At 45.3% G+C, this 23,487-nt stretch overlaps 1 protein-coding gene across 3 annotated transcripts in view; it reads left to right on the top strand.

Annotated features, from left to right (window-relative positions):
* The window catches only part of PCDH15 (protocadherin related 15), a 638,687-nt gene that overhangs the window by 393,026 nt on the left and 222,174 nt on the right, over nucleotides 1–23,487 (top strand). For all 3 annotated transcript variants that reach the window (XM_058421490.1, XM_040070932.2, XM_058421489.1), the window contains one exon: nucleotides 843–908. In XM_058421490.1, the coding sequence (XP_058277473.1) occupies nucleotides 843–908 (66 nt within the window). The remainder of the gene's footprint in view (nucleotides 1–842; nucleotides 909–23,487) is intronic.

Here is a 23,487-nt window from a genome sequence, read left to right as displayed (position 1 = left end):
CCTGAACATTGCTCGTCTGCTTTTCATTTGTGTTCTCCTTAGAGTTATTAAAATTCCATTCACTAAGTAGATCCTTTTTTGTTGCAATTAAATTCAAATTATGTTTGTTTCTGTTGTGAAGCTTTAATTATGATTTATACTTTTTAATCATTCCTTTGTTATTTCTTTGGGTTAAATTACCATCATATTCCCTGTGTCCTGACAGACACTGAGATTCCTGATGGGATCTTTAGAGCAAGACACAAACAGATTCATTAGTGTAGCCATCCAACTGGATCATGGTGACAACAGTCCTTCCTGGGAGGGTGGGCAGGCCTTGGCACAGGGTGCCCAGAGCAGCTGTGGCTGCTCCTGGATCCCTGGCAGTGCCCAAGGCCAGGCTAGACAGGGCTTGGAGCAGCCTGGGACAGTGGAAGGTGTCCCTGCCCATGGCAGGGGCAGGGAATGAGATAGGATTTATGGTCCCTTCCAACCCAAACCAGTCCATGATTCTGTGATTTGAGGGTGTGTGCTCATGACGTGCAAAGGAAGAGGAAAAATCATACAACGTTATTGCTGTTCAAGTGTTTTAAATATGGATCATGCCTGAGATCTTTTGTCATCACATCCTCCCTTGCTTTACAAAGTTTCTCTGAGTAAGGGATAAGCAGACAGCTCTGATTTTGAACATTTTTGAGTGTAACTTTACTATTAGTTGTAGCTCATACCTGCATCACATTTAAGGGAAAACTTGCCTTCAGCATGCCAGATATGCTGACTTTAAAAAAAAAAAAAAAAACAACAACAAAAATCCTGAGATCCTACTTTTGGAATGAGAAATAACTCATTTTTCATCTTTATAGATTGCAAGTTGGCCAGAACAGGTCCTCCAGCCACAATAGTTCCCATTGACGAGGAGAGTCGCAACGGTGAGTGCCCCACAATTATTTATAACACACATTATTTATAACCAGTCTTTAAGGCCTTTGTTGCACATAGACCATCTTAATTTTTCTTAAGTCAGTGGGACAGTATCAAAGGACAAAGTTCTGATGAGTATTTGTTTTTGTTTGGGTAAAGCTAAAATTTTACTCTGCAGCATGAGAGGAGTGTGAACAATGTGTTCTTCTGGGTTTCCCACATGACTTTTGGAAGGTTGCTTGTTGGTTCCTTCTAAGTTTAAGTACATGAGTTTATGGACACCTCTGAAGTGGAAGAGCTTGGTTGTAGTCATGGAAATTTCAAAAGAAAATGAAGTCCCATTTTTTCAGTATTTTAATTCTCCTGACTAATGAAAGAGTTCTCAGACTATTGGTCTGTGGTTTGAGGATTGAGTTTATGGAGAGTACTGTGATGGGATGAAGTGCTTTACCCTGTTACAATCAGCTGTTACTCCTGAGAGTAAGTTTCTACTCTTTCCTGCGTTTTATTCTGTGTGTTTAGGGTTTACTTTTATAACCTTGCAAGCCGGGCCCATTTTTGTGCTGTGTGTGGTTGTGGTTTATCAGATATGGGTGCTTGATTGAGATGGTGAATAAAGCCAGGTCATTCTGGTGGAACCTCTCTGCTGTTATTCTGCGAGGAATTCCTTGTTGAAGTTGCTCAAAGTCAGATGGATAAATGCATTTATGGGTAAAACTCCTCAGTAAACCAATTATTAATACACCCATGTGCTGAAAAGCTCTGGTGCTGGGGTGGCTGTTAAAACCAGGCTCTTTTCCCTCCTCCTGGGGTGGTTTTCCATGCAGTCAGGAGCATCTAAAGGAGGGCTACGAAGTCGGGTGTGCTCTTTGAATCAGATATGTTGGTTCTTGGCAAGCTGCTGTTGTATCCTGATGCGTTCCATTTGTGGCCTGCTCAGTTTTGGTGGAGTGACCCCCTCAGCTGAAATGGCTTGGCTGCCAGAGCTCATCTCTCGTACCTTTTCATCCTCCCTACTCATTAGAAATAAATCTGTACTAACAGGAAGTGGTTATAAATAAATCCAAACCAGCTTTGCCATCAAAAAAATCTTTGTGAAAACCCTTAGAAAGAGAGGTTGAGGTCCAGGACTCCCCATCCCTGCAAGTGTCCAAGGCCAGGCTCAGCTGGGCTTGGAGCAACCTGGTCTAGTGGGAGGGGTCCCTGCCCACGGCAAAGGAGGTGAAATGAGATGAGCTTTGAGGCCCCTTCCAACCCATCTCAATCTGTGATATAAAAGTTAATAAGGAATGCATGGTGTTCAACATTTCATGTGGCCAAACTTTATACTGGAATTTCCAAGAGGTGCAGAAATAAAAATCCACCTAATTTTGTTCTAGCCTATAGAAATATGTTTCTAGCTAACTTAAACTGTGAAATTTCATCCTTATTTTAGTTCTTGCCCGGCCCTGTTACTTCCAAGGGTCTGTTGTTGAGGTTGGAATGACTTTTCTAAGGTTTTGGGATGAAGCTCTCAAGACAATGGCTGGGACATTTCATTCCATCATTGCATGTGGTCATTGTGTTCTGGCAACGCAATTAAACAGAAAATCCTGCTCTTTAGAAATAGATACTTAATTCCATTGTGCCATGGCACATTGAGTTCAAACATTCCTGATTCACAGAAAGTCAGAGACCAGCAAATCTCACAGAATAAAAACATTTTCCCAAATAACTGTTCCTTGTTTTCATAGCCAGGCACACAGGTACCATGCCTGACCTTTAAAGATCTCCTTGAGATGAGCAGAGATGTTAAGATTTGGCAGTTTCCCGCCATGGGATGAATATCTCTCTATACCAAGTAATTTAGGTACAGTAGTAAATTACGTTATAATTGTGCTCATGTGAGCAATGCTGGAAGGAGTGAACTTGACCTTTCTTAAGGAATAAGTGAATTATTTTATGATTTTCCCTGTGTTGAACAGATTTGGGTGATAGTTTTTCAGATCCTATTAACAGCAAAACTGATTTTTTTCTCTATGACTTTTATAGGCAGAGAGTTCCTTTCGCCCTTGGATTTATTTTTATTTAATTACTGGATTTGAAACTTGGTTTTAACTTGTTTTAAAGACTGAATGAGCCTTATTCCTAAGTCAGACTTTCTCATTGCCAGTGTACCTCAAGTTTTTGGAGGCCTCCATGTGGAGCCATCCATGCTTTTTCCCTTCAAATGAGCAGCCTGAAATTCTCAAGGGCTTTGAATCTTTGGGCAGGGTTTTTGATGGAAAGTATACTCTTGGGAAAGGACTTTTACCAGGTAAGATTTAAAGATTTAGAGATTGAATTAGAATTTGGAAGAGAAAGTAGAGGTTGGGATAGAGGAAACAAGCAGACCAAAGTGAATTCCCCTAATGTGAGGACAAATAGGAACTGGTGTCTTGGTGCTCCATCCAGAACAAAATTAAAATTCCACAGTTAGAAAAGTTTTATGTTCTTTCCTATCCTAGAAAAGCCAGTCAGTGTTGGTGTGCTTTGATTTCATTTTGGTGGGTTTTTTCCTCCCTGCTTCCCTTATGATGGTTTGAGTGCTCTCATGAATAATGGGATCAAATCCCAAAACCTCCTCCTCTCTTCCTTCCATTCTCCTTGGGGACGTTGGACACAAAGAAGTGCAGCTTTTGTGGCTATAGGTGGGTCAAGTGTTATTCTTCCACTTTTCCATCTTCCTGGTCTGTCAGGAGCAACCTTTCATCAGCCTGACTTCCTGGGGGGACAGGGGGATGTGTGATCATGCTACAAATCCCCTTCCACAACCCCCATGGGAAATAGGGCACAAAAATGCAGGAAACAAAGTTGTGGGTTTTTTCCCCCCTTAATTCTGTTGGACCAATTTATTTTTGGTTTTAATACTGCAAGAATGGACTTGATTGCTGAGGCACATTGATAATTTCCGTGCTAGTCCAAACTGGTTTAGCTTGGTTTCCAGGGACAGTTGACAGGGATTGAAGAAAATGTCCCCAGAGGCAGAAAATCTGTAGCCTCCCTCCAGAGGTGGGCTTAGGTGTGCTGATAATGACTGGAAGTGATGACTTTGAATATTCATTACTCAGTTAAATGTTCAATGACCATCAGGGCAGGCTGGAATTCAACTAATTAGCCCAAAAGAAGGAAGAAACCTGCTATCCCAGGCATTTTGGCTAGGGGGAAAGATTGTTTAGTAAAATCAACTCGGAAGGTTGCTGTGGCCAAGCACAGGTGTATCAAGAAATGCATTCTTTAAGAGCTGTGGCTCGATGTTTATTTCCTAATTCCCCCTCCTGTTTCAGGAAGAAGGAGGAATTAATGACTCGGAGGTGCTTCAGCTTTGGACAGCTTTTCCAACATAAGTGATTCCATTATTTTCTTATATTGCCTTCACAAGCATCTCACTCTTTAATTTTAAACAAAAATACTTTCGTCTATTGCTTCCTATCATTCAAAAATCGGCTTTATGAAGGAAAGTCATCTTAGTTTTACCATTTCAGGGGATTCTGAGAACAGCGTTTCCCAAGTTTGCTGTGTATGTGTAGGTGTGGAAATACACCGAACTGTGATTTTGTCCTGATTTTTCTTATTTTTCCCGTAAAGGCATTTGAGGACTCTTTGCATTTTGCTTTTACTTGGTGCACTATTTTATGTAGCATTTCTATAATGGAAAAAATTCAAATTATTAGTTTATATGTTGTTATCATTCCTGTGAAATGTTTCCAGGGAGAAAGTGCTTCAGATGATTTTTAATCTCGTTCATGCCATTGTCTTTATGCCTCTCTGCCCACATATAGATTTTCCCCATATCTTTAGACAATCTTACAGCTCCCTAAGCTGTTTATGAATGTTTTTGACCAGCTTTTCACCATCCTTTTCACATTTATCTTCACTAACCCAGGATCTGCTTTGTCTGGCAATGGAGATGTGGTGTGGTGTGCGGATTTAAGTTAAGGTATTGCAACCAATAAATAAACCTTGGAATTAAATCTGGCCACTTGTAGGGCGAGGGTCTAGGCCCGGTCTGGCCATTCCAGCCCGGGCTGCAGCCGAGGTGGATGATGTGATTTTAGTGACGAGTCTCAGCAGTGTTTTGCTGAATCTCTGGGTGCTGATGCTGTTCTGTGCTCATTAATCCCAGATCTAAGACATTAGATTAGCCAGCAGTATAAATCTGAGCTTGATCGGGCCCAAGCCTGTAATAGCACATGCTCAAACTAGGCCTTGCTCTGTGGAGTTCGTTCCGGGTTTGTGTTTTTATATAGGAAGAGAGGTGATCCATTAGACCCAATAGCTGCCAGATTGAGTAACTTCTGTCAGAAGTTGTTACCCTTGTGGAATGTTCTGGATAAATTCTAACAGGAGGAGTGGATTTGTATTGATTTGTGTGCCCCACGTGGCTGCTGCCGGGGGCTGAACACCGACTGTGCCGCACCAGAGGGCTGCTCCATCTGCTCATCCCTGGGATCATCTGGGAGCCTGGGGGTTTCCTATGGATGCTGCCCTAAAAGGAGAAGGATCTGCGGCTGCTGGGGGTGAGAGCTGGGACCCAGAACCCCCTCGTGCCCTGGGCTGAGCCCCAATGTGGGCAGCAGGGGAGGGGGGATTCTGCCCCTCTGCCCTGTGCTCAGGTGAGAGCCACCTGCAGAGCTGCCCCAGCCCTGGGAACCAGCACAGGAGGGACCTGGAGCTGCTGGAGAGAGTCCAGGGGAGGCCATGGAACTGCTCCCAGGGCTGGAGCCCCTCTGCTCTGGAGCCCCTCTGCTCTGCAGCCAGGCTGGGAGAGCTGGGGCTGTTCACCTGGAGAGAAGAAGGCTCCAGGGAGAGCTCAGAGCCCCTGCCAAGGCCTAAAGCGGCTCCAGGGGAGCTGGAGAGGGACTGGGGACAAGGGATGGAGGACAGGACACAGGGAATGGCTTCCCACTGCCAGAGGGCAGGGCTGGATGGGATATTGGGCAGGAATTGTTCCCTGGGAGGCTGGGCAGGACCTGGCACAGGGTGCCCAGAGCAGCTGTGGCTGCCCCTGGATCCCTGGCAGTGTCCAAAGCCAGGTTGGACATTGGGGCTTGGAGCAGCCTGGGACAGTGGAAGGTCTCCCTGCACATGGCTGGGTTGGGTGGAACTGAATCAGCTTTCAGATGCTTTCCAACCCAGACCCTGTGGTGCTGTGAGCAGTACTGGCTCTAGTTCTGGATTGTTCAAAGCATTCCTGTGCTGTTTAGGAGTGTGCTGATTAGACTTGGAGAAAGGGGTTAAACTGGGCCGTAGAAATCCACCGGAGACAATGAACATTACAGGAAAGTTTCTGCAACAGGACTTCGTGCTGCTGCCTCCCTGGCTGGGCGTGGGGAGCCTGTGACAGGGTGCAAGTGCCAGGGAATCAAGGGACACCCAACTGGAGCTTATTTTTCTAAATGCTCTGGTCGTCCAAGAACTGTCCACGATTTCCTCCATAATTTACTCAGTTAATAAATTACTTCAGTGAGATGAAATGTGGAATATTTTTTTTATTTTTTTATAGCTTCTATTTATATTTTTTCCCCATTTTTCATGTCAGCAGTTGGCTCATAGGTGTTGCTTCTCAGCTCTGCCTGCAGGTGCTTCAACCAAAATTTGCACGAAGAAGTATCACTTCTTTCCTGACAATTTGATTTAGTTTATAAATTCATGAGATGGGAAAAGAGGACAAAATTTATGGAAATTATTTTTGTTTCATTCCAGCCTGTTTGTTCATTTCTGTTTCGAAATGATATGTTCTCCAAATTTGGGTATTAAGGATTTCATTGGGACGTAATGAATCAATTTGTGTCTAATGCTGTTTTTATGCCATGGATTTAAATTCTCATGTTTTTCGTGTAGGACAAATGTGTAAAGACTGAGGAAGCTTTAAAATGGATCAGTTTATTATTCTACTTCTATTTATCAGCACATCAGCAGTGGTTGGGACTGAAGCAGCGCTGTTGTTAAAGATCTCTACAATTCTCTTCTTTCAGTTGCTTTTTTTTAATTATGTCTTAAAAAATAAAATCAAAGTTTCAAAAAGCAGGAGATAATTCATGGTGGAAATAGTTGAGGAAAGTTGTCCTTTTAGAAACTGATTAATTCTTAAGGGTAGAAAATAGGGATAGGGTTTGAAATATTTAGTTATTTTTGTGCTATCAGCTGTCTGGAAAAATATTCTAATCTGGTGTTGGTGCTCTTGGGAGAGGTGGAACAGAGGTCCTTGAATTACCTTCAGGCATGAGAGAGAGAAGTGATGTTTCAATGGCAAAAATTAGGAATTTAACTCCATTTTAAGGAAGGGGTAATATTTGTGGATCACAATTCTGCTCTGTAATGCCAAGGCCTTTTCAAAATGTGTTTGGGATTTCCTTTTTCACTGGAAATTCTCCTCAGAGTGACTGGAAGTTTTCTGAACAGCTCATCTATGACAGTTGGAGTAGTCAGAATAAATTATTCAAATTACGGGATGTGATCCATTCATATTCCCAGTGTCTTATTTACCTTTTCCAATAAAGAACTGCATATTTTCCCTAATTATTTCTTCCATATAGTTTTGCCACATCAGATGTCTCAGTAGAAATGCTCTTTGATTGTCTTCTCCTTCACAGTCCCAGTAAAGCAGGGCAAGAATCAGAGGACTTGATACATTTTAAGGTTTTTTAAAATCAGTTTTGCTCCAGGGAGTGGGAGGTGATGGTTGGGATTGGTGTCCAGAACTGCAACGTGTTTTGGTATCGCTTTAATTTTGGAGTCTAAACAGAGCCCAAAGCAGGGTCGGTAAGTCTGGGGGAGGCTTCTCCAAACAGCTCCCAGGAAAGGTCAGCCTGGGTCTGCTGTCCCGTGGCAATGACTCCCACGGAGCTGTCCCAGTCCTGAGAGCTCAGGTTTCCTCTCATTCTGCCAGCAAAGCTGTGACATTGATGTCAGAGCAAATGGATCTTCTGCTTTCTGAGGAACGATCTTTTATGTGAATTCTTTGTCAAACAATAGAGTTCTTACCCTAGAGCTCAGAATCCATTCGTCCTTCTTCCCTCAGTTCTGGTGAGCTCTCTGGGCAGGTGCCCCCCTTCCAAAATTCCCAGCTCTACTGGTTCTTGGGTGCTGGAGCTGCTCAGTCTGGGATCAGCTTTTTGGACCTGCTGGGGCTCTGCTGAGCCAACTCAGGTCTCAAAATTCACCTTTGTTCAGCTGAGTTCTGTGTAGGAATCCCAGACTGGTTTGGGTTGGAAGGGACATTAAAGCCCACCCAGTCCTACTCCTGCCATGGGCAGGGACACCTTCCACTGTCCCAGGCAGCTCCAAGCCTCATCCAGCCTGGCCTTGGACACTTCCAGGGATCCAGGGCAGCCACAGCTGCTCTGGGCACCCTGTGCCAGGGCCTGCCCACCCTCCCAGGGAGGAGTTTCTTTCCATTATCCCCTGTGAATGGTTGGAGCCACATCAGTTCTTTTCCAAGTCCAGTTGGCACCAGGAGGCACGTTCAACAGTGTGATGGGCCCCCCAGACTGGTCTCCTTCTCTCTCTTCTCTCTCAAAAGAATTCCTCCCCTTACCTTATTGGGAAATGAAATGTTTGATTAAAATGGACAAAACAACACTAAAAATGAGACGCCGTGGTGCCAAAGGGCTCAGGAAGTGTCGGAGTCCAGGGCATTCCTTTGGTTGCCCTGGAAGGTCAGAGACCTGTGCAGAGGGGTCTGGGACCCTGGCATAGAGCCCAGGAAGACACTGGCTTTGATCCCAGTCCATGAGAAAGGCTTCCTACATTGCAAGATGAATTACAGGCCACAAGAGTGTGAAAGTTAGTAGTTTAGCTTGTCACAGGGTGAAAAATTGTAGTTTTGGGTTCTTTAGTATGGAAGTGGATGGGAGCAAGATGGAGGATTTTGGGCGTTGTCTCTTGCCTCTTCTTTCTTCTTCATTCACTCCATTTTCTGCAGTGACAGTGGCACAAAGTAATTTAAGGAGATTGGGTCAGAGTAGAGATGACCTGTTTAGTATAGGTAGTAGGTATTGGCAAGTAATTATAAATAAAGACCACGTAACAATTAGTATAAGAGGCAGTGACAGCCCAGTGCAGGGGGGAGTCGTCAGATGCCCGAGCAGCTGCACAGATCTTAGCTGGGCATTGAGAGGATTGGAAGATAATAAATAATAAACAAAGCATGCAACCTTGAAAATCAGAACCTGAAGACTCCATCTCTTTCTTGTGTCCAGCTCAGGGTTTTTCAGAAGGCAAAAGACTCTAAAACCACCTGAATCTCGGGAACAGAACCCGAGAGGGAAGTGCTGGAAGAGGGAAGGTTTGCACGCGAGTCCCGTTGCAGTACCCAGTGAGCAGGATGCAAAGAGTGGTGTCCAGGCACAGGTTGGCCCCTCCCTGCTTCCCTCTGGAACACAACAGGGATATAAGGAACCTATAGAAGATCGAGAAAGTGAGAAGCTGAGTCACTGTGGCACCTGCACAGGGAAGAAGTTTGTCCTCGTGTCCAGGTGAAACTGATGCCCACGGAGTTCCTCTGGTGCCATTGCTGGGCCCCTGGAGCAGAGCCTATGTCCAGAGAGGCTGTGGGTTCTCCTCCCTGGGGATATTCCAGACCCAACTGAACACAGTGCTGTGCCCTGTGCTTCCCTGCTGGAGCAGGGAGGTGGCACCAAATGCCCACTGTGCTCCCTTCAGCCTGACCTACCTTGGGATTCTGTGTCCCTTCGGGAGGTGCCTGAGAATCTTGGGAAGTCTGTCCCCCAGGACAAGATTCCCATTATTTTTCTGAGTTGTTTTCTGTAAGCCAGGCTTGCTTTTGAAAAATTACTTCCTTCCAAGGAAACCTTACCTAAATTTTCATTTAAAGTGATGATATAACCCCAGTCCCTTTTCACACCTGGGTGAGCAGGTATGGCTTTGCATTTCCCATTCTTCAACATGTTTCTGGATGTGGCACTGGGATCTGGACCGGGTGAGTAATGAGCTGTCCTCAATGTTTTCATAACCCTTCAAACCCTTCCCCCAAAAAAGGGAGAGGGGAAGGGGAAAACATGGGGGAAAAATGGCTTTATAATGGTCATGTCCTAGCTTCTTTTAATTGCACTAATTTTATTTTGATCTTAAAATGGTGGATAGCTGCTTAGTAATTCATGGATAATGTGTTTCTCCCTCATAATCCCTGTGTTTTTAAGCAGATTGCTCCACAACATCAGAATTTTTCTCTTTATTCCAACTTTGAATCACTAATAAGAATCACACTTAAGTTATTGTTTGTTTTGAACAGCGGAGTGCTTGAAACAGTAAAATAATTCAATAAATGATGGATTTTAAAGCCTTGCTTGGCTCAAACATACATTACATTTGTTGGTTTATTTTGTTACACAGTCTCATGTGAAATCTCCTTGTATCCTTTTAGATTTTCAAAGTCATGCTAATCAAGCCAAATGTTCTGCTCCATGGCTCTGAGAGATTTTTCCTCCTTTATTCAACCATCATTTTTCATCATTACTCTGCCGTTGCATATCTTTTATCCTATTGACACAATTGTTTAGAAACATAGGGCCTGATTAAAATAAATCATGAGGTCTGGACCTTCTGGCTATCTGTGTTACAGCATTACCCCAATCCTAGGGATCATTTTCTCTTTATGATAAGACCATTTTTTTGCTGGAGATGTTTGGGGGAGTTGTGGTCTGGAGGGGGAAGAAAATCAGGGGGGTTTTAACCAGGCCAAGTGCTGATGCTACAGTGGGATCAGGGTAACCCCTGGCATGGATCCAGGCTGGGGATGAGCAGCTGAAGCAGCCCTGGGAGAAGGATCTGGGGGTGCTGGGGATGAGCAGCTGGGGCAGCCCTGGGAGAAGGATCTGGGGGTGCTGGGGATGAGAGCTGGGACCCAGAACCCCCCCGTGCCCTGGGTGAGCCCCAATGTGGGCAGCAGGGGAGGGGGGATTCTGCCCCTCTGCCCTGTGCTCAGGTGAGAGCCACCTGCAGAGCTGCCCCAGCCCTGGGAACCAGCACAGGAGGGACCTGGAGCTGCTGGAGAGAGTCCAGGGGAGGCACCAGGGTGATCAGAGGGATGGAGCAGCTCTGCTGGGAGGAAAGGCTGGGAGAGCTGGCATTGGTCAGCCTGGAGAGGAGAAGCTTCAGGGGGACCTCAGAGCCCCTAAGAGGCTTCAGGAGAGCTGGAGAAGGACTTGGGACAAGGGATGGAGGGACAGGACATGGGAATGGCTCCCCACTGCCAGAGGGCAGGGCTGGATGGGATATTGGGCAGGAATTGTTCCCTGTGAGGGTGGGCAGGCCCTGGCACAGGGTGCCCAGAGCAGCTGTGGCTGCCCCTGGATCCCTGGCAGCATCCAAGGCCAGGCTGGACACTGGGGCTTGGAAGTGGAAGGTGTCCCTGCCCATGGCACAGGGGGATGGAACTACATCAGCTTTGAGTTTCTTTACAACCCAAACCATTCCATGATCTATGAATATTTTACTGAGTTTTTGCCCAAATATATATTAATTCTTTTCAGGAGAATAATTATACGTTACTGCTACCAAGCATAAAATTTTATTTCTCAGGATGGTTTACGAGCCCAATGAAAAACCTGGCACATGTTGCTTCTGAAATGCACTGCTGAGCATTCGTGTTGGGCCTATTATTTTGTCACTTTCACAACAGGGTGAAGTTTAAAAGAGCAGTTCTGTGACAAATTGTCGTCCATGCAAGGAATTAATAGTTTTTAGAAAGGGCATCCCTGAGGAAAGCAGCAGCAGGGAGAGCCACCTCACTTTTCAAGTGTGTCTGTGTGTTTTGGTAGTTTTTTGTTCTTCTCCTCTTATTTTTCTTTTTTAGTTACTGATCCTGTTTCCCCTCACATTCAGCTCCTCACCCTCTGTTTCATCCACATCTTTCCAATAGTTTCTCCCAGCATACAAAGTGCTGGGAGACAGGATGCTGTGTTAGCCCATGGGCTGTTTCTTTGCCTCTCTGGGGTTTCTGGTGGATAATCCTCAAATCTGATGAGAAGAAAGCTCAGGAGGGCCCATCCATAACTCCCTGACATGAGGAGGCAGCTGGGCGGGGGACAGGACAAGGGGAAGCGGCCTCAAGCTGTGCCAGTGTTGAGGCTGTATATTGGGAAAATCCCTCCCTGAAAGGGTTGTCCAGCCCTGGCACCGCTGCCCAGGGCAGTGGCAAATCCACCCATCCCTGGAGGAATGTCACAGCCATGTGGATGTGACACTTGGGGATGTGGGTTAGTGGTGGCCTCGGCAGTGCTGAGTTAACAGTTGAACTCAGTGGTCTCAGAGGTCTCTTCCAGCATTAATGATCTGTGATTTTCACTGGTTGCTCCCTCTGTTAACACCTTTGTGTCTCATTCCTTCTACAAACAAAAATCTTACTGAGCCTCTTTGGGGATTCTTTTGGGAATGATAGGCCCTCACTGCAGTAAACTGTTGAATGTCCTAATTTCTTTCTAAGTTTTGTGGCCTGTGAGTTGCTCTTCCTGTCTGTCAAAGGTCGCTTTTTATCTGTTTCCCTTTCCAGAATTGCCTCTGCTTGCCCCAGAATTCAGAGACCCCTGGGGAATTCCCTTCTGGCTTTGTCTGGGTCTCCTGGGGGGCTCCCCAGCCATGGAAGTGCCCAAGGCCAGGTTGGGATTGGAGCAACCTGGGACAGTGGAAGGTGTCCATGGCAGGGGGTGGAACAAGATGGGGGGTCCTTTCCAACCCAAACCACTCCATGGTGTATTTGTATCAGAACAAGAGGCATATCTCCACTTCCAGATCCTTTAGCAACTAATCTGAAGCAAAAATTAAATTATCTGTCTTTTAGGATTGGAATTGAGTGAGGTTTGTTGTAAACTGTATCTCATCAGATGGTAAGAAGTTTCCTGGTGAAGGAAAGAGGGTCACCGTATGGTTGATGTTTGTGGTGTAATTTTCTACGCACTCATGTTCTCCCCCTTGGGTTTTTTGTAGGAAAGAAAAGGTTTGCTTTTTTGTTTGGCTTTCTAAATTGGTTAAGTGAAAGCCCACTTGTTGTTGCTTATTTGCTAAAGGAATTTTCTGGTGTTTGTTTTTCACCCTTGATCTTTTTAGCATATGCATTAAGCCTGTTGTCCCACAGAGCCCGTTTCTCTGTGGGACCTCACTCCCCCAATGGGCTGTCAGCATCCATCTCTCCAACAGGAATGTCCTTGGAACCATTCCCTCCCTTCCCCTGTCCTTGCCTTCCCTTGGCCATGAAGGATTGCAGTTAATTTCTCCCACTTCTGTTGTAAGAGCAAAGCTCAGGACAAAACAATCTTGTGGTTTCCCCAACATTCAGCTGTGTTCCACTGGATTTTTCCAGCCTGGGAGTACCAGGATCTGCATTTCCCTCTCAGCTGTGTGTGCAGCAGGACAGGGGAGTTCCTTTGCTTGGGATCCACAGGCTGGGCTCAGCCTCCTGTGCTTGCTCCAGGCTTTTGGGAGGGCTTTCCTGCTTCTCCTCCACTTGCCATGAGATGCTGAGGGACGGCCCTGGGTTATTAAAACACTTTCAAATCCCATCAGTATCAACTCATAATGTTTTTAAACGCGTTAAATTTGTTAAGTGACCATATGGGGTTTGTTTTGTGCTTTTGTTCAGCATCAATGCTCCTGCTGAAGCCCCTCCAGGTACTTAATTAATCTCAGCAGTGAGAAACCATTTCTACTAAAGGTGTGTTGTCACCATGGGTGTTCATTCCTTCCACCTTTCCCACAGAGGGCTTTGGTTTTTGAGGATCTCTGGCTGAGAGGAGCTGAAATGCTGCTTCTCTTTGGTAGTGTAGCTTGAGGATGGACCTGAAGGATGATGCTGTCTATTAAAATATATAAGTAAAAGAGGACAAAAAAAAAGAAGAAAGGACAAAAAATGAAAGGAAAAAAAAATCAGTAACAGTGGAATGAAATACGTATTTCCGTAAGAAGAATTCCTAGAATCATGGAATCATTAAGATGGGGGAATACCTCCTTGTTTAATCAGCATTCTCACAGAGCTCTCAGGTTATTGAGATGCTATTTTTCCCCCTTGGAATGCCGTATGATATCGGTTCAAACAGCTTCCTGCTGTTCCAGTTATTTTATTAACATCTCAGGCAAACCACAGGTTTTGATCTGTGAAACTCTGTAAAAGGCACTTGTAAAGCACCTTCCTCTGCCCAGGCTCTGCCCCTGGAGCACGGGCTTTTTGTTAGGTCCCTGGGGACCAGGGCTGGTTGGATATTAAGTGTTAAAGATCTGGCAGTGCTATTTCTTGCCTGTTGTTAAGCTCTCTCATGCATTATTTATCAAACAGCAGGTGAAGACTTCAACCTTTTTATGATAATTAATAGTGGTTAGAATACAAGATTACAAACAGCTCCTGAGCACCAGTAAATGCCAGCACAGGAGGTGGATTGGCAGGACGTGTTTTTCATCGTTAAGTCAAAATACATGAACTTTGTTGGGCCTCAATGGGTCAGCCTGGAGGGGGAGAGGAGAAATAGGTGATAAAATTGTATGTAAATAGCTTTGTGTGGGGCTCTGCCTGCTTGGGTTGTGCAGTGCTCATGCAAACTTCAGCGTGCGGTGACAGGATTAGAGACACCTTCTTGTGGGCTCACAGCCTGTTCTGGGTGATTGTTCTGCTTCCCTGGAACCCAGGATCCTCAGGGAGCTGTCCCCTCCATCACCTGGGGCATTTAAGTTGTTTCTACTTGGGGTACAATTAGAATTATCCCTACAATTAGAATTATCCCACGAAAGCCAGCTGCTCTGGGCACTTCCTTTGCTTGTGCCAGATTTTACACAAGTCCTTGGCATGGTTGATGCCTGCTTGGAGTTCAGGCGTCAAAAAAAAGGCACTGGAAAGTTGTGCTCCTGGTTTAGTAAGGTTAAACCCAACTTCTGTTAGTAAATTTTACCTGTTTATGGCCAGTCAAGAAATTGAGTGGTTGGGAAGTGTGAAATGTAGGATTTTTTGCCTTTTAGTATCAACAGCATTAAAAAAAGAGAGGAAACAGAGGCAAAAGTAAAATAAACCATGAGCTGTTAATTCAGTTTGATAGAGCTGAAGCAGCTCCATATTGATGGCTCATTATTTTTAAATTGACTGAGGGTTTCCTTTCATTAATTCTTTATTCTGCAGACAGATGGGAAACGGTGGCTGCTTTTTTTCAAGGGCAATTTCACCCAACTGACAGCACATTGGAGCTTTGGGTTGGGATTTTTTTTACTGTTGAAATATGACATGGCATAGATTAAAAAAAAAAAAAAAAGCCAACAAAAGAGAAGATTCTTTAATTAAAATGTGCTGCCTTGGTTTTGTTTAATTGTTTTTATAATTAGTGGCATGATCTCTGTTAATTTTCAGCTATCTGAAAACATGCCTGGTGGGTGTCAGATGTCTCTGCTGGATTAGTAAACATTAAAATACATTAAAACCACACATTTGCTCTCCCTTCAGTACTGATTTGCACCGTCCTTCTCATTCAGCAGTCAGGCAGAGCCCCGAACATTTTGATATTATTTTTATTAGCTCTAATTAGCCTTTGAGGATAACGAGCATCCATGGAGTAGCCCTGTGTATGCTGAGTTTTAGATGTCGGGCTAATTTTGGGTTGTGAGTGCTGTCTGTGAGGTTAAACCCAGAAAGGGAGAAGAAGGAAAAGTCTGTGAGCCAAGCTAAGCCTCTCACCCTTCCCTGCCTCATCCCATCAAAGCCATCTGGGACTTAGGGAAGCAGAACACGCTTCCAGCTCCAGCCAGAATACAAACCTTGCTGTTAGGTGGGTGCAGGGATGAACCTGAGAAGTGCAAAAGGAAAAGTGCTGAATAAATGATCAAGTTGCTGTAACCTCACAGTGTTTATTTTCCTCAGTCAGCACCATCACTATTAATGAACCATCGCATCCCATAGTTGGTACAGCGCTTGAAAAGTTAAATATTCCACTTCTAAAAGAATATATTTGACTTGTAAAGGAAGTATCCCACCTTTAAAGGAAAATATCCCCCTTCTGAAGGAAGACTCGCCTTCCTTCTTCCCGTGGTGGGAACCCAGGCTTGCTGGGCTGCTGTTCACAGTGAAAGCAGTTTTTGCCCTGGGGCCTCAAGGCAGCGCAAGTCCGGGCATCTCATTCCTCAGTCTCTGCTTGATGAAACCAAAAAAGGGAGTTTTAGAGCATTTCTGATGAAATCAAAGGTTCGAGGATATTGGGCTGGACTCCTTTCCAGGGACTTGGATTAATTTGACTTTCTGAGTTTTGGCCCCCAGGACCGCGCAGTGTTCCCCCATTGCTCTGCTAATGCCAGGCACGCCCTTGTTTTCCCATGGTGGTACACCTCCACCCTGTGCTCCTGGACAGTGTCCCATCTCCAGCAGGGATGGCAGGGACGTACTGGAGGAAAATTGGGCCTGGCATAAACCTCTGTATTTGCCTTGAGTACACTCAGAGCCTGCAACTCTTTTCATCTCTATAGGAAAGAGGGGCTCCACAGCATCTTGGTGGTGTCCAGACCCTTCCCAGTCGGGACTCTGCATTTCCAAACCATTCCCAGACCTGCATCTGAGTATTTACATGTGGCTGATGCAGGGATTTCTTCCCGGTTGCATTTTGAGACCCCAGCTCACTCATTCTTAATCTGTTTAATGTTCATCCAGTTTATTTTCATAGTTTTGTAATCAGCTTATGTGATACGAGGCCATGGATATTTAAATTTGGGAAGTTGCATTCCCTCTGCTCTCCAGGCTTGTAATTTCATTACAAATAACCGATTTTGTGTACTTTTTTCCCCATTGTCCCATGTTAATAAGTGCATTATACTCCTGTAGCATGCATTTGGTCTCCTCTGTCTGTTTGCATTGTTTTTCCTGGGATCAGCCTCCAACTGATGTCTGTATTTACTGGGATTAAAGAATAGCACACTGTCTGCTTTCCCTGTTTCAGGACTGTTGCCAAGGGATCCGAGCACTCTTGGCTCTTCCAGGAGACATCCACGTGCTGGGACCAGAGGCACAGAACTGTTACACTGGTTTGGCATGTCCTCTGTTTCAGTGTCAGTAACCAGGGTTTCAGCAGCATCTTGTGGCTTAAATCACCTCTTCCTGCTGGAAAATGGGTGTTTTTATAATCAGTGCTTCCAACCTTTCTGTCCTTTGGACAGAGATGTTCTGCTACGCCAGCTCTGATTTTTGCCTGTCGGTGAAATGTAACAATGGAGGATATTAGAGCTGCTTCCAAGGGCTTGACCTGGTCAATCAAAAGTTTCTCCTCAGATCTTGTGTTTCTCTGGTATTGTCAACTTTCCCTCTGTCTCACACTTGGGAGATGCCACCTGCAGAGCTGCCCCAGCCCTGGGAACCAGCACAGGAGGGACCTGGAGCTGCTGGAGAGAGTCCAGGGGAGGCACCAGGATGATCAGAGGGATGGAGCAGCTCTGCTGGGAGGGAAGGCTGGGAGAGCTGGCATTGTTCAGCCTGGAGGGGAGAAGCTTCAGGGTGACCCAACTGTGGCCTTCCTGTGCCTGAAGGTGCTGGCAGGAACAATGGAGAGGGACTTGGGACGAGGGATGGGGTGCCAGGACAAGGGGGAATGGGGTCCCAGTGCCAGAGGGCAGGGCTGGATGGGATATTGGGAAGGAATTGTTCCCTGTGAGGGTGGGCAGGGCCTGGCACAGGGTGCCCAGAGCAGCTGTGGCTGCCCCTGGATCCCTGGCAGTGTCCAAGGCCAGGCTGGACTTTGGGGCTTGGAGCAGCCTGGGACAGTGGAAGGTGTCCCTGCCCATGGCAGGGGGTGGCACTGGATGGGCTTTAAGGTTCTTTCCAAAACAAAGCTATGATGCTATGATCCTTCTCAGTGTTCCATGGCTTCTCTTTTCTGGAACATTTGCTTTGCTTTGCCTGATCAAATTGTTGTTGTTGTTGTTGTTGTTGATTTCTCCCTTGAGAGCTATGTATCTGTGTAACCTTAAAATTAATGAAAAGTATATTTTAGTCTTTTGACGAGAGAAACCTAATTACCCCCCAATAACACCTTTTTTCTTTCTGTGAAGAACATCATGTGAAGAACCTTTGGTGTCATTCCCCTGTGGTGAGGCCTTGCTTCATCTAATTTATCCCCAGAAACCACTAATTGCAACCAGTAATTTCCAGTGGTGGTATAACGGATAGGAAAGTGGAACCAAACAGCCCCAGGGGCTGATCCAGGGGCTGTCTGCCAGGGTATCCTGGCCAGGAGTGGGCAAATCCAGAGGAAGCAGGCAGGACAGTCAGTGGCTGTGATGGATGGAGCTGCAAACAGTGGCACAGAATGTATATCATGGGAAAACGTTCGAGGTTGTGAGATTGGTTTTTTTTTCTTAATGGTTTCCACTGGGGTTCTGGTTTGGTTTGGTTTTGGGTTTATTTTAAAAATGTTGAAATCTGGACTGGTGCTTTCATAGAATCTGATGACAGTTCCAAGGTCCTGTGCCTGAGTGGGAATGGCTTTCTTGGAGCCCAGCATATTTCCATGATGGTCGAGTTGCCCACCCCAGGACATGTCTGTATTTTATGTGCTGACCCTGCAGAAGACTCCTCTCTCTTTTTTTCCATTAGCTGGGAAGTGGCATCCCTTGGCACTGCATCAGCCAGAGTGTCAGAGGTTTGGGGCTTCTGTCAGACTCAAGGTTCTTCCAAAGACAGTGGTGGATTTTCCTCCTGCTGACAGAGGAGTCTTCCAAACTCCTTCTAGCGCATTAATGTTTTTGTGATCCCCATGTCAATCAGCCTCTTTGGGAGTCTTCCATAGAGTTTATTTTGAGCGGAGGTGGATTTCCAGCTATTAGGAAACAGCAAAGTGAAGGATTGCTGGAGTTGTTCTGCTCAGGAAGCAGCATGGGGTGGTGTTCCTTCCCAAGGATTTGCAGCACAGATGTTGCCTCATTCCTTTATCCTTTGGGCTATTCCCAAATCCTCAAAAGGTCACTTCTTTGATATGCTTTTCCTCACCCTGAGGAGCAATCCAGGCTGTGCTGAAGGTCAGATGAGGTTTGAGGGTGCATCTTCTCTGGGTGCTTAAGGAAGAACTTCCCAGTCATCAGGGATGGGACAACAATGTACTCACGTGTGTTGGTTCCTGGCAAGACACCGTCAGGAACCCATCTCCAGCCACGTTCATGATGTTAATTTCCAACTGGAGACAAGGAAAAACTCCTGGTTTTGGTTAGCAAGCCCTCAGTTGTGATCATTCAATTATCAGCTGAATACACAAAAGAGGAAAAAAAAGAAGGAAAAGGAAAAAAAAGGGTGTGACACATTTTTTGATGTTGAAAATTATGATGGGGGAAACAAGCAGAAAAGATAACTTGAACATCGATTTAGAAACAAGAGCATGAATACAGAGATGGACATTTTTGCAGCTGAAATCTAGAGCTCTGTCTGGAACTCAGAGTTGACAGGTCATTACTATGGCAGTAGGAGGTTGTTGGTGTTCCAGCTTTTAAATCCCTGCTGTGCTAAGTGGAGCTTTCTGCCCTCTTTGAAAAACTCATCTTCCTTTCTGATTTGTATGTATTTGAAGGCTGAGAGACCTTTGGTGTTGTTCCATGCTTGCAAGGACAAAGTTAATTCCCAGCTGTTTGTAATACAGTTCACTTTCTCTCTATTAATCTAAATCAATCAATTATCCTAACTTCCTTTATGAGAAATATTTATGCCTACTCAGAGCAGAATCAGTTAAAATTGATTGCATCATAATTGGATCCAGCATGAAATATTTTGTTCCTTCCCGGTAAGAGCATGGGAGGAAATGTTGTCTGTGGCAGGATTTAAATATCATTTCAGGTAAAGAACAGTTTTGGAGCTGCTGCCTGAACCGGTTGTCTGAGCCCCTGTTCTTAGAGAAATGGGCTGGTTTGGCACAGAGTACTTCAGTTCAAGCCTCAGAATGCTGCCTTTGTGCAACCTGCCCCAGCAGAGAACTGGGAGTTACTGCTTGGAAGCCGTTTAGTCCAAGATTTGTCTGGTGGAAATACTCTGTTGGTGAATTGCGAGGGGTGTTGGGTGTGGGACATGCTGGCATGAGCGTTACCTGTAGGATTTACAAAACTGGTGTTAATGAGCTCCCAAAAATCAGTGAGGCTGCTGAGGAGAGAGCCACCTTGTTGTCTGGGGAGACACCTTATTGCTCTTTAATGCTCTGAAAGAAAGGTGGAACCAGATGGGGTCAATCTCTTCCCTCAGGAAACTGGAGATAGCATGAGAGGAAATGGCCTCAACTTGTGCTGTGGGAGGCTCCTATTGGATATTAAGGAAAATTTCTACAAGCTTTGGAATGGGCTGTTCTGGGAGGTGGTGCAGTCCTCTACCCTGGAAGTGTTCAAAAAACATATGGATGTGGCGCCTGAAGACATGGGCTAGTGGTGACAGAGGTGGTGCTGGGTTGTTGGTTGGATTTGGGGATATTTAAGGTCTTTTCCAACCTTAATTATTTTTCCTTTCTCAGCTCTGTAAAGTTGTCATGCAAATTATTGGCCAGCTTGATGTAGCTTAAAGATTACATGTGGTATGTTCCCACTGAAGTCTTTTGTCCCAAATAAAACAGGGCAAGGAGCAGGAGGTGAATGACCTGCTTAGCAGTGCCTCCAGGGTTTTCATGGAGTTTCATGTCTCCTTTTAATAGCTGCTGTTTCAGACAAATTTCACTTCAGCCAAAATGGCATTTATGGTTAGAAGTCCGGAGGCAACCTGAGGAATGAATGGTTTGGACAAATGAGCAATTTGAGGGAATTCACTTCTGTGGAGGAAATACTGGGATTGGGCAGAATTTGATTAACTTCAGGTAGAAAACAAGGAAGAAGTGCCTTGGGATGTAAGATTTTACTCTGATTAGACCAGCCAAGCAAACAGACCAAGACCAAATATGCAGATTTTTGTACTAATGCTTGAAGTCTTGAAAACTGCGGCAGCGTGGTGAGATCCGTGTGCTCTGGACATCTGGAGTTCTTGTTGCAACAGATGCATCACAGATGTGCTGGAAGGCAGGGAGCTGATGGGATCTGTACAGCAGCAGCAAATGAGAGTAACAAGGGTTGTTTGCAGTAAAGCCCTAAAGGAAGCACAGATTTATGAAAGGAAAAGAATCACAGAAGCCCATACTGGTTTGGGTTGGGAGGGATCTTAAAAGCCATTTTGTTCCACCCCCTGGCATGAGCAGGGCCACCTTCCACTATCCCAGGCTGCTCCAAGCCTCGTCCAGCCCAGGCTTGGACACTTCCAGGGATGGGGAAAAGAAGACAACGAGGCCTCTGGCATCTCCATAGGCAGAAGGGTGATGTCTGAAAGGGAGAGGTTGGATATTTGAGCCCTCCCTGCCAGCTGGCAGCCAAGGCTTGGTGTCCAATTCAGGTGGAAATTGTTGATATGCCACGTTTTAATACTGGTTTTACTGAACTCTTTCATGGTGTCCTTCCAGAAGCAACTACTCAATGAGGTCTGTATGGTAGTGAGTGGTAGGAAAAGCTCTGGATCATGGGGTGATTAAAGTGTGGCTATCCAGGACCTGAAGAAGCCAACAAGAAGGATGGAGAGGGCCTATTTCCAAGGGCTTAGAGTGCCAGGACAAGGGGGACTGGTTCCCCACTGCGAGAGGGCAGGGATGGATGGGATATTGGGCAGGAGTTGTTCCCTGGGAAGGTGGGCAAGCAGCTGTGGCTGCCCATGGATCCCTGGAAGTGTCCACAGAATCACAGAATTCAAGGCCAGATTGGACAGGATTGGAACCTTCCAGTAAAGAGGGGAAGCTTTGAGGTGGTTGGAAGGTGATGGCTCCCTTAGAGGTGTTGAATGCAACACATAAAAAAATACCTGCAGCCTCCTTGGAAAGTGTTAGAGAAGGAAGAAAGCTGGAAGGAATAGAAGGAGAATCTACTCAGCTTGGAAAATAAATAAACCAACCCATTTTTAAGTTTGATGCTGCCGGGATGGATTTTAAAAGTATTTTTCAAGAAGAAAATTGTGAACTCTTGGAGGATGCAAGTGTACTGAAATAGAACCATAAGTAGGAGCAGTTGTAGTGTATGGAAAATTTCTGCTGGGATTGAGTGGAGTGTCACTGGAAGTTTGTAGCAACAACAAGATAAAGCCAAGTAATCATAGGTGCCATAGCCAGAACTGAGGATTACATCAGATAAATGCTTAAATCCAGGATAACTGTGCCCCAGAACCACCTGCCATTCACTTCCTTACGGTAAAATCCATGCTTCTGGCAAGCTTCCTTCGTCGTTTCTGCCTGCCATGAAAATGAGCTGGTTGTTGGATCAAAACAACCACCCTGCTGTCTTTGGGGACAACGTGGGGAACTGCCACAGCTGGTACTCAACCTTTAGCTCTGAATAAACAACAAGCAATTGGCTGTTAAATATATGAAATATCCAAGTGTCTTTTAACTTGACAAAGAGTGTGGAGTTGGAATCATTACCTGAGCCTCTCTGGTGGAATGATGGAATTTGTGTTAGAGTTCGATATTCTTGACTGGGCGTTGTACAGTGGGTAAAATAACTGCATTCATGGGGCACTGGTGGATTCATTAATAGGAGAGCAAAGGTACTCTGCACACTTTACAGCTGCCCATTTCCAGGGATTTCCCTGCAGCGAGCCCTGGCCACATTGTTCTGGTTGGATTCAAGCCCCAAGGTGATTCCTGTCAGGACATGTTTTCTGTTTTGCAAGATGAGTACCCCTGTACTTGAGCAAAAATAAGGTTGTGGGAGTTCAAGGCCAGGTTGGATGGGGCTTGGAGCAAGCTTGGATAGTGGAAGATGCCCCTGATCATGGCAGGGGGTGGAACTGGATGGAATTTAGGGTTGCTTCCAATCCAAACCCTTCTGGAATTAAAGTGTATGAATAATACTAACAATGAAAGGGAAAAGTGAGAGAGGAATAAGCCCCAAGTCTTATTATTACTTCTTAGTTAATGATTGCAAACCCCAAATTGCTCTTCAGAGATATCATCTCCCAGCAAGCCTGGTTGAAATTCCCCTGGGTAGCAGAGTTGGCCACTCTGGCAGAGTGCCACTGCCACCAAAACTCCCCCTTTACTGTGTCTTTCTTTTCATTACTTGTAGTAAATGGCCTGGACTCAGAGTAGCTCTCCTTCAGGCCAGGTTGCAGGAGCACGGTTGCTGTGGTATTAGAGTAGTTCCTTGTTTCAATTAACAAATTCAGGCATTCCTTCCTTTAGTTTACTCTAGCAGAGGTCTCAGATAATGTGATTACCAGGCATAAACTGTATTGTAACTTCCTCGTGTGCCATTCAGTCAAACCGTGGAACTTTATTTGCATAAGCATTGATCATTCTCCTCATTCCTGAGCGTGTTTTTCTGGTCAGCTCTAAATTGAGCAAGTCCTTTCAGCTTTGCAGAGCTGATTGGGAGCTTTTCTGTCCAACATCTGCATGTGGATGCAACTTTGTGTCCAAATCCCCAAACGTCCATTAGGAAAACAGCTTTTCATGGCACATTACCAGTGCTACTCAACCACCAAGCTGTTTTCATTATTTGATATTTATTTCAATTTGTGTTAGAAGTGTTGCATCCAGTGCACTAAAAAGTAGGCTT

The sequence above is a fragment of the Hirundo rustica genome, chromosome 8 (assembly GCF_015227805.2).
Source record: "Hirundo rustica isolate bHirRus1 chromosome 8, bHirRus1.pri.v3, whole genome shotgun sequence".
In the NCBI taxonomy this organism is placed as follows: domain Eukaryota; kingdom Metazoa; phylum Chordata; class Aves; order Passeriformes; family Hirundinidae; genus Hirundo; species Hirundo rustica.
Note: the sequence above shows the minus strand (reverse complement) of the source record. Positions and strands in the feature narration are given on the sequence as shown.